Source organism: Leptodactylus fuscus, unplaced genomic scaffold (assembly GCF_031893055.1).
Source record: "Leptodactylus fuscus isolate aLepFus1 unplaced genomic scaffold, aLepFus1.hap2 HAP2_SCAFFOLD_129, whole genome shotgun sequence".
NCBI classification, from domain to species: Eukaryota; Metazoa; Chordata; class Amphibia; order Anura; family Leptodactylidae; genus Leptodactylus; species Leptodactylus fuscus.
Genome location: NW_027440132.1, coordinates 120,612 through 132,816, shown reverse-complemented (window position 1 = coordinate 132,816; position 12,205 = coordinate 120,612). Strand labels below are relative to the sequence as shown.

The 12,205-nt window shown below is 46.1% G+C and overlaps 1 protein-coding gene across 1 annotated transcript in view; it reads right to left on the bottom strand.

Annotated features, from left to right (window-relative positions):
* The window catches only part of LOC142187009 (junctional adhesion molecule A-like), a 29,955-nt gene extending 24,822 nt beyond the window's left edge, over positions 1 to 5,133 (bottom strand). Inside the window, exon 1 of the mRNA XM_075261418.1 lies at positions 5,037 to 5,133. Coding sequence (XP_075117519.1) covers positions 5,037 to 5,088 — 52 coding nt within the window. The 5' untranslated portion in view covers positions 5,089 to 5,133. The remainder of the gene's footprint in view (positions 1 to 5,036) is intronic.
* Between the last annotated feature and the right edge of the window lie 7,072 nt (positions 5,134 to 12,205).

The window sequence follows — 12,205 nt, the reverse complement described above, 5'->3', positions numbered from 1 at the left end:
TACAGCACTATATACAGGGCACAGGTCTATATACTCACACATATACAGCACTATATACAGCTCTATATACTCACACCTATACAGCACTATATACAGCTCTATATACTCACACATATACAGCACCATATACAGCTCTATATACTCACACATATACAGCACTATATACAGCTCTATATACTCACACATATACAGCACTATATACAGCTCTATATACAGCACTATATACAGCTCTATATACTCACACATATACAGCACCATATACAGCTCTATATACTCACACATATACAGCACCATATACAGCTCTATATACTCACACATATACAGCACTATATACAGCTCTATATACTCACACATATACAGCACTATATACAGGGCACAGGTCTATATACTCACACCTATACAGCACCATATACAGCTCTATATACTCACACCTATACAGCACCATATACAGCTCTATATACTCACACATATACAGCACCATATACAGCACTATATACTCACACATATACAGCACTATATACAGCTCTATATACTCACACATATACAGCTCTATATACTCACACCTATACAGCACTATATACAGCACTATATACTCACACATATACAGCTCTATATACTCACACCTATACAGCACCATATACAGCTCTATATACTCACACCTATACAGCACTATATACAGCACTATATACTCACACATATACAGCTCTATATACTCACACCTATACAGCACCATATACAGCTCTATATACTCACACCTATACAGCACCATATACAGCTCTATATACTCACACCTATACAGCACCATATACAGCTCTATATACTCACACCTATACAGCACCATATACAGCTCTATATACTCACACCTATACAGCACCATATACAGCTCTATATACTCACACCTATACAGCACCATATACAGCTCTATATACTCACACCTATACAGCACCATATACAGCTCTATATACTCACACCTATACAGCACCATATACAGCTCTATATACTCACACCTATACAGCACCATATACAGCTCTATATACTCACACCTATACAGCACCATATACAGCTCTATATACTCACACCTATACAGCACCATATACAGCTCTATATACTCACACCTATACAGCACCATATACAGCTCTATATACTCACACCTATACAGCACCATATACAGCTCTATATACTCACACCTATACAGCACCATATACAGCTCTATATACTCACACCTATACAGCACCATATACAGCTCTATATACTCACACCTATACAGCACCATATACAGCTCTATATACTCACACCTATACAGCACTATATACAGCTCTATATACTCACACCTATACAGCACTATATACAGGGCACAGCTCTATATACTCACACCTATACAGCACCATATACAGCTCTATATACTCACACCTATACAGCACCATATACAGCTCTATATACTCACACCTATACAGCACCATATACAGCTCTATATACTCACACCTATACAGCACTATATACAGGGCACAGCTCTATATACTCACACCTATACAGCACTATATACAGCACTATATACAGCTCTATATACAGCTCTATATACTCACACCTATACAGCACCATATACAGCTCTATATACTCACACCTATACAGCACTATATACAGGGCACAGGTCTATATACTCACACATATACAGCACTATATACAGGGCACAGGTCTATATACTCACACATATACAGCACTATATACAGCTCTATATACTCACACCTATACAGCACTATATACAGCTCTATATACTCACACCTATACAGCACCATATACAGCTCTATATACTCACACATATACAGCACCATATACAGCTCTATATACTCACACATATACAGCACTATATACAGCTCTATATACTCACACATATACAGCACTATATACAGCTCTATATACTCACACATATACAGCACCATATACAGCTCTATATACTCACACATATACAGCACCATATACAGCTCTATATACTCACACATATACAGCACCATATACAGCTCTATATACTCACACATATACAGCACTATATACAGCTCTATATACTCACACATATACAGCACTATATACAGGGCACAGGTCTATATACTCACACCTATACAGCACCATATACAGCTCTATATACTCACACCTATACAGCACCATATACAGCTCTATATACTCACACATATACAGCACCATATACAGCACTATATACTCACACATATACAGCACCATATACAGCTCTATATACTCACACATATACAGCACCATATACAGCTCTATATACTCACACCTATACAGCACCATATACAGCACTATATACTCACACATATACAGCTCTATATACTCACACCTATACAGCACCATATACAGCTCTATATACTCACACCTATACAGCACCATATACAGCTCTATATACTCACACCTATACAGCACCATATACAGCTCTATATACTCACACCTATACAGCACCATATACAGCTCTATATACTCACACCTATACAGCACCATATACAGCTCTATATACTCACACCTATACAGCACCATATACAGCTCTATATACTCACACCTATACAGCACCATATACAGCTCTATATACTCACACCTATACAGCACCATATACAGCTCTATATACTCACACCTATACAGCACCATATACAGCTCTATATACTCACACCTATACAGCACCATATACAGCTCTATATACTCACACCTATACAGCACCATATACAGCTCTATATACTCACACCTATACAGCACCATATACAGCTCTATATACTCACACCTATACAGCACCATATACAGCTCTATATACTCACACCTATACAGCACCATATACAGCTCTATATACTCACACCTATACAGCACCATATACAGCTCTATATACTCACACCTATACAGCACCATATACAGCTCTATATACTCACACCTATACAGCACCATATACAGCTCTATATACTCACACCTATACAGCACCATATACAGCTCTATATACTCACACCTATACAGCACCATATACAGCTCTATATACTCACACCTATACAGCACCATATACAGCTCTATATACTCACACCTATACAGCACCATATACAGCTCTATATACTCACACCTATACAGCACCATATACAGCTCTATATACTCACACCTATACAGCACCATATACAGCTCTATATACTCACACCTATACAGCACCATATACAGCTCTATATACTCACACCTATACAGCACCATATACAGCTCTATATACTCACACCTATACAGCACCATATACAGCTCTATATACTCACACCTATACAGCACCATATACAGCTCTATATACTCACACCTATACAGCACCATATACAGCTCTATATACTCACACCTATACAGCACCATATACAGCTCTATATACTCACACCTATACAGCACCATATACAGCTCTATATACTCACACCTATACAGCACCATATACAGCTCTATATACTCACACCTATACAGCACCATATACAGCTCTATATACTCACACCTATACAGCACCATATACAGCTCTATATACTCACACCTATACAGCACCATATACAGCTCTATATACTCACACCTATACAGCACCATATACAGCTCTATATACTCACACCTATACAGCACCATATACAGCTCTATATACTCACACCTATACAGCACCATATACAGCTCTATATACTCACACCTATACAGCACCATATACAGCTCTATATACTCACACCTATACAGCACCATATACAGCTCTATATACTCACACCTATACAGCACCATATACAGCTCTATATACTCACACCTATACAGCACCATATACAGCTCTATATACTCACACCTATACAGCACCATATACAGCTCTATATACTCACACCTATACAGCACCATATACAGCTCTATATACTCACACCTATACAGCACCATATACAGCTCTATATACTCACACCTATACAGCACCATATACAGCTCTATATACTCACACCTATACAGCACCATATACAGCTCTATATACTCACACCTATACAGCACCATATACAGCTCTATATACTCACACCTATACAGCACCATATACAGCTCTATATACTCACACCTATACAGCACCATATACAGCTCTATATACTCACACCTATACAGCACCATATACAGCTCTATATACTCACACCTATACAGCACCATATACAGCTCTATATACTCACACCTATACAGCACCATATACAGCTCTATATACTCACACCTATACAGCACCATATACAGCTCTATATACTCACACATATACAGCACTATATACTCACACATATACAGCACTATATACAGCTCTATATACTCACACATATACAGCACCATATACAGCTCTATATACTCACACCTATACAGCACCATATACAGCTCTATATACTCACACCTATACAGCACCATATACAGCTCTATATACTCACACCTATACAGCACCATATACAGCTCTATATACTCACACCTATACAGCACCATATACAGCTCTATATACTCACACCTATACAGCACCATATACAGCTCTATATACTCACACCTATACAGCACCATATACAGCTCTATATACTCACACCTATACAGCACCATATACAGCTCTATATACTCACACCTATACAGCACCATATACAGCTCTATATACTCACACCTATACAGCACCATATACAGCTCTATATACTCACACCTATACAGCACTATATACAGCACCATATACAGCACCATATACAGCTCTATATACAGCTCTATATACAGCTCTATATACTCACACCTATACAGCACTATATACAGCTCTATATACTCACACATATACAGCACTATATACAGCACCATATACAGCACCATATACAGCACCATATACAGCTCTATATACAGCTCTATATACAGCTCTATATACTCACACATATACAGCACTATATACAGCTCTATATACTCACACCTATACAGCACCATATACAGCTCTATATACTCACACCTATACAGCACCATATACAGCTCTATATACTCACACATATACAGCACTATATACAGCTCTATATACTCACACATATACAGCACTATATACAGGGCACAGCTCAGTCTCTTGGCCTCCTCCATGTCTCCTCGGTCTGTCCTCGGTCTCTCCCCGGTATCTCTCCTCGGTGTCTCTTCGGTCTCTGAAGTTTCGGTTGGAGTCTGAGAACAAACAAGTTGTGAGCCCCGCCCCGAAAGGTCCCGCCCACCTGCCTCACCTGCCGGGCGGCGGCCGCTGATTGGGCTTTGCGGTTTCTCCCTCGGCGCTGATTGGTTGAGGAGAAAGTCAATCACAAGAGTCTCAGGTGCGAGACCGGAAGTGGCTGAGGGAGGAGCCAAATCTCCTCAGGTATCGACTGGGGCGGAGCTACGGATGGGAGCGCCAGAACAGGAAGAGGTGACGTCACCGTCCTAAAGTGTCTATAGAGGCTGTGTGTGACGTCATAGACGTGTGTTATGTCCTCACTGCTGTATAATGATGTCTATAAATTATATATACACCTAAGGAGAGAGGGACAAGTGGCTCCACCCACTTATAAATGGTCTCCATAACCCGATTATTACATCACTCATATACTACCCTATATAATATCCTATATACTTCCCTAATACTACCCTATATCATATCCCATATACTACCTTATATAATATCCCATATACTATCCTATATAATATCCTATATAATATCCCATATACTACCCTATATAATATCCCATATACTATCCTATATAATATCCCACATACTACCCTATATAATATCCTATATACTTCCCTAATACTACCCTATATCATATCCCATATACTATCCTATATAATATCCTATATAATATCCCATACACTATCCTATATAATATCCTATATAATATCCCATATACTACCCTATATAATATCCCATATACTATCCTATATAATATCCCACATACTACCCTATATAATATCCTATATACTTCCCTAATACTACCCTATATCATATCCCATATACTATCCTATATAATATCCTATATAATATCCCATACACTATCCTATATAATATCCTATATAATATCCCATATACTACCCTATATAATATCCCATATACTATCCTATATAATATCCCACATACTACCCTATATAATATCCTATATACTTCCCTAATACTACCCTATATCATATCCCATATACTACCTTATATAATATCCCATATACTATCCTATATAATATCCTATATAATATCCCATATACTACCCTATATAATATCCCATATACTACCCTATATACTATCCCATATACTATCCTATATAATATCCCACATACTACCCTATATAATATTCTATATACTTCCCTAATACTACCCTATATCATATCCCATATACTATCCTATATAATATCCTATATAATATCCCATACACTATCCTATATAATATCCTATATAATATCCCATATACTACCCTATATAATATCCCATATACTACCCTATATAATATCCCATATACTACCCTATATAATATCCCATATACTATCCTATATAATATCCCACATACTACCCTATATAATATCCTATATACTTCCCTAATACTACCCTATATAATATCCCATATACTAACCCATATACTATCCTATATAATATCCCATATACTACCCTATATAATATCCCATATACTATCCCATATACTATCCTATATAATATCCCATATACTATCCCATATACTATCCTATATAATATCCCATATACTACCCTATATAATATCCCATATACTACCCTATATAATATCCCATATACTATCCTATATAATATCCCACATACTACCCTATATAATATCCTATATACTTCCCTAATACTACCCTATATCATATCCCATATACTACCTTATATAATATCCCATATACTACCCTATATCATATCCCATATACTACCTTATATAATATCCCATATACTACCCTATATAATATCCCATATACTACCCTATATAATATCCCATATACTATCCTATATAATATCCCACATACTATCCTATATAATATCCTATATACTTCCCCAATACTACCCTATATAATATCCCCTATACTACCCTATATACTACCCTATATAATATCCCATATACTCCCCCAATACTACCCTATATAATATCCTATATAATATCCCCTCACTCGGACCCCTCAATATAAAGGGCTGGCCCCATCCCTAGCATCCCTATATATACTGGGAACTTATATAGAAACTGAAGACGTTTCCTCCAGAGATTCCATTACAAATGCTGCTTTGTTTGCCTGCTTTGGGACCTTATTCCTGCCATTTCCATAGCGCCGGACCTGTGTGATATTATCCTCACTCCTGTATAATGTGATATCTATATATCCAGAAGTGAGGACACTATATACATAATGTGCGTGTCCTCACTGTGTATAATGATACAGTGAGGGAAATAAGTATGTGACCCCTCTGACAGACAAGATGATGAGGTCTGTACACGTGTCAGACATGTCAGGAGGGGTCTCGGTCGGCTCCTCTCTGCAGATCATCTCTAATCATTAAGATTCTGCGGCTGTCACTCGGCCACTCGGAGTTCAGCTTCAGTTTTCTATGGGATTAAGGGCTGGACACTGGCTGGGCCCGCCATAAGGTCTGGACACTGGCTGGGCCCTTCCATAAGAGCTGGACACTGGCTGGGCCCCTCCATAAGGGCTGGACACTGGCTGGGCCCTTCCATCCGGTCTGGACGCTAGCTGGTCCCCTCCATAAGGGCTGGACACTGGCTGGGCCCCTCCATAAGGTCTGGACACTGGCTGGGCCCCTCCATAAGGTCTGGACACTGGCTGGGCCCCTCTATAAGGTCTGGACACTGGCTGGGCCCCTCCATAAGGGCTGGACGCTGGCTGGGCCCCTCCATAAGCTCTGGATACTGGCTGGGCCCCTCCATAAGGTCTGGACACTGGCTGGGCCCCTCTATAAGGTCTGGATACTTGCTGGGCCCCTCCATAAGGTCTGGATACTGGCTGGGCCCCTCCATAAGTTCTGGACACTGGCTGAGCCCCTCTATAAGGTCTGGATACTGGCTGGGCCCCATCCATAAGGTCTGGATACTGGCTGGGCCCCTCCATAAGGGCTGGACACTGGCTGAGCCCCTCTATAAGGTCTGGATACTGGCTGGGCCCCTCCATAAGGTCTGGATACTGGCTGGGCCCCTCCATAAGGTCTGGACACTGGCTGGGCCCTTCCATAAGGTCTGGACACTGGCTGGGCCCCTCCATAAGGTCTGGATACTGGCTGGGCCCCTCCATAAGGGCTGGACACTGGCTGGGCCCCTCCATAAGGTCTGGATACTGGCTGGGCCCCTCCATAAGGTCTGGATACTGGCTGGGCCCCTCCATAAGGTCTGGACACTGGCTGGGCCCCTCCATAAGGTCTGGACACTGGCTGGGCCCCTCCATAAGGTCTGGACACTGGCTGGGCCCCTCTATAAGGTCTGGATACTGGCTGGGCCCCTCCATAAGGTCTGGACACTGGCTGGGTCCCTCTATAAGGTCTGGATACTTTCTGGGCCCCTCCATAAGGTCTGGATACTGGCTGGGCCCCTCCATAAGGTCTGGACACTGGCTGGGCCCCTCCATAAGGTCTGGATACTGGCTGGGCCCCTCCATAAGGGCTGGACACTTGCTGGGCCCCTCCATAAGGTCTGGATACTGGCTGGGCCCCTCCATAAGGTCTGGACACTGGCTGGGCCCCTCCATAAGGTCTGGACACTGGCTGGGCCCCTCTATAAGGTCTGGATACTTTCTGGGCCCCTCCATAAGGTCTGGATACTGGCTGGGCCCCTCCATAAGGGCTGGACACTGGCTGGGCCCCTCCATAAGGTCTGGATACTGGCTGGGCCCCTCCATAAGGTCTGGACACTGGCTGGGCCCCTCCATAAGGTCTGGACACTGGCTGGGTCCCTCTATAAGGTCTGGATACTTTCTGGGCCCCTCCATGAGGTCTGGATACTGGCTGGGCCCCTCCATAAGGTCTGGATACTGGCTGGGCCCCTCCATAAGGGCTGGACACTGGTTGAACCCCTCTATAAGGTCTGGATACTGGCTGGGCCCCTCCATAAGGTCTGGACACTGGCTGGGCCCCTCCATAAGGTCTGGACACTGGCTGGGCCCCTCTATAAGGTCTGGATACTTGCTGGGCCCCTCCATAAGGTTTGGATACTGGCTGGGTCCCTCTATAAGGTCTGGACACTGGCTGGGCCCCTCCATAAGGTCTGGATACTGACTGGGCCCCTCCATAAGGTCTGGATACTGGCTGGGCCCCTCTATAAGGTCTGGATACTGGCTGGGCCCCTCCATAAGGTTTGGATACTGGCTGGGTCCCTCTATAAGGTCTGGACACTGGCTGGGCCCCTCCATAAGGTCTGGATACTGGCTGGGCCCCTCCATAAGGTCTGGATACTGGCTGGGCCCCTCTATAAGGTCTGGATACTGGCTGAGCCCCTCTATAAGGTCTGGATACTGGCTGGGCCCCTCTATAAGGTCTGGACACTGACTGGGCCCCTCTATAAGGACCGGACACTGGCTGGGCCCCTCTATAAGGTCTGGACCTTGGTTGGGCCCCTCCATAAGGTCTGGACACTGGCTGGGCCCCTCTATAAGGTCTGGCTACTGGCTGGGCCCCTCCATAAGGTCTGGACATTGGTTGGGCCCCTCCATAAGGTCTGGACACTGGCTGGGCCCCTCCATAAGGTCTGGACACTGGCTGGGCCCCTCCATAAGGTCTGGATACTGGTTGGGCCCCTCCATAAGGTCTGGACACTGGCTGGGCCCCTCCATAAGGTCTGGACACTGGCTGGGCCCCTCTATAAGGTCTGGATACTGGCTGGGCCCCTCCATAAGGTCTGGACACTGGCTGGGCCCCTCCATAAGGTCTGGACACTGGCTGGGCCCCTCTATAAGGTCTGGACACTGGCTGGGCCCTTCCATAAGGTCTGGACACTGGCTGGGCCCCTCTGTAAGGTCTGGATACTGGCTGGGCCCCTCCATAAGGTCTGGACACTGGCTGGGCCCCTCTATAAGGTCTGGATACTGGCTGGGCCCCTCTATAAGGTCTGGATACTGGCTGGGCCCTTCCATAAGGTCTGGACACTGGCTGGGCCCCTCTATAAGGTCTGGATACTGGCTGGGCCCCTCCATAAGGGCTGGACACTGGTTGAACCCCTCTATAAGGTCTGGATACTGGCTGGCCCCCTCCATAAGGTCTGGACACTGGCTGGGCCCCTCCATAAGGTCTGGACACTGGCTGGGCCCCTCTATAAGGTCTGGACACTGACTGGGCCCCTCCATAAGGTCTGGACACTGGCTGGGCCCCTCCATAAGGTCTGGACACTGGCTGGGCCCCTCTATAAGGTCTGGATACTGGCTGGGCCCCTCCATAAGGTCTGGACACTGGCTGGGCCCCTCTATAAGGTCTGGACACTGGCTGGGCCCCTCTATAAGGTCTGGACACTGACTGGGCCCCTCCATAAGGTCTGGACACTGGCTGGGCCCCTCCATAAGGTCTGGACACTGGCTGGGCCCCTCTATAAGGTCTGGACACTGGCTGGGCCCTTCCATAAGGTCTGGACACTGGCTGGGCCCCTCTGTAAGGTCTGGATACTGGCTGGGCCCCTCCATAAGGTCTGGACACTGGCTGGGCCCCTCCATAAGGTCTGGATACTGGCTGGGCCCCTCTATAAGGTCTGGATACTGGCTGGGCCCTTCCATAAGGTCTGGACACTGGCTGGGCCCCTCTATAAGGTCTGGATACTGGCTGGGCCCCTCCATAAGGGCTGGACACTGGTTGAACCCCTCTATAAGGTCTGGATACTGGCTGGGCCCCTCCATAAGGTCTGGACACTGGCTGGGCCCCTCCATAAGGTCTGGACACTGGCTGGGCCCCTCTATAAGGTCTGGACACTGACTGGGCCCCTCCATAAGGTCTGGACACTGGCTGGGCCCCTCCATAAGGTCTGGACACTGGCTGGGCCCCTCTATAAGGTCTGGATACTGGCTGGGCCCCTCCATAAGGTCTGGACACTGGCTGGGCCCCTCTATAAGGTCTGGACACTGGCTGGGCCCCTCTATAAGGTCTGGACACTGGCTGGGCCCCTCCATAAGGTCTGGACACTGGCTGGGCCCCTCCATAAGGTCTGGACACTGGCTGGGCCCCTCTATAAGGTCTGGACACTGGCTGGGCCCTTCCATAAGGTCTGGACACTGGCTGGGCCCCTCCATAAGGTCTGGACACTGGCTGGGCCCCTCTATAAGGTCTGGACACTGGCTGGGCCCCTCCATAAGGTCTGGACACTGGCTGGGCCCCTCTATAAGGTCTGGACACTGGCTGGGCCCCTCCATAAGGTCTGGACACTGGCTGGGCCCCTCCATAAGGTCTGGACACTGGCTGGGCCCCTCTATAAGGTCTGAACACTGACTGGGCCCCTCCATAAGGTCTGGATACTGGCTGGGCCCTTCCATAAGGTCTGGACACTGGCTGGGCCCCTCCATAAGGTCTGGACACTAGCTGGGCCCCTCTATAAGGTCTGGACACTGGCTGGGCCCCTCCATAAGGTCTGGACACTGGCTGGGCCCCTCTATAAGGTCTGGACACTGGCTGGGCCCCTCCATAAGGTCTGGACACTGGCTGGGCCCCTCTATAAGGTCTGGATACTGGCTGGGCCCCTCCATAAGGTCTGGACACTGGCTGGGCCCCTCCATAAGGTCTGGACACTGGCTGGGCCCCTCTATAAGGTCTGGATACTGGCTGGGCCCTTCCATAAGGTCTGGACACTGGCTGGGCCCCTCTATAAGGTCTGGACACTGGCTGGGCCCCTCTATAAGGTCTGGACACTGGCTGGGCCCCTCTATAAGGTCTGGACACTGGTTGAACCCCTCTATAAGGTCTGGACACTGGCTGGGCCCCTCTATAAGGTCTGGACACTGGCTGGGCCCCTCCAAAAGGTCTGGACACTGGCTGGGCCCTTCCATAAGGTCTGGACACTGGCTGGGCCCCTCTATAAGGTCTGGACACTGGCTGGGCCCCTCTATAAGGTCTGGACACTGGCTGGGCCCCTCCATAAGGTCTGGACACTGGCTGGGCCCCTCTATAAGGTCTGGACACTGGCTGGGCCCTTCCATAAGGTCTGGACACTGGCTGGGCCCTTCCATAAGGTCTGGCTACTGGCTGGGCCCTCTATAAGGTCTGGACACT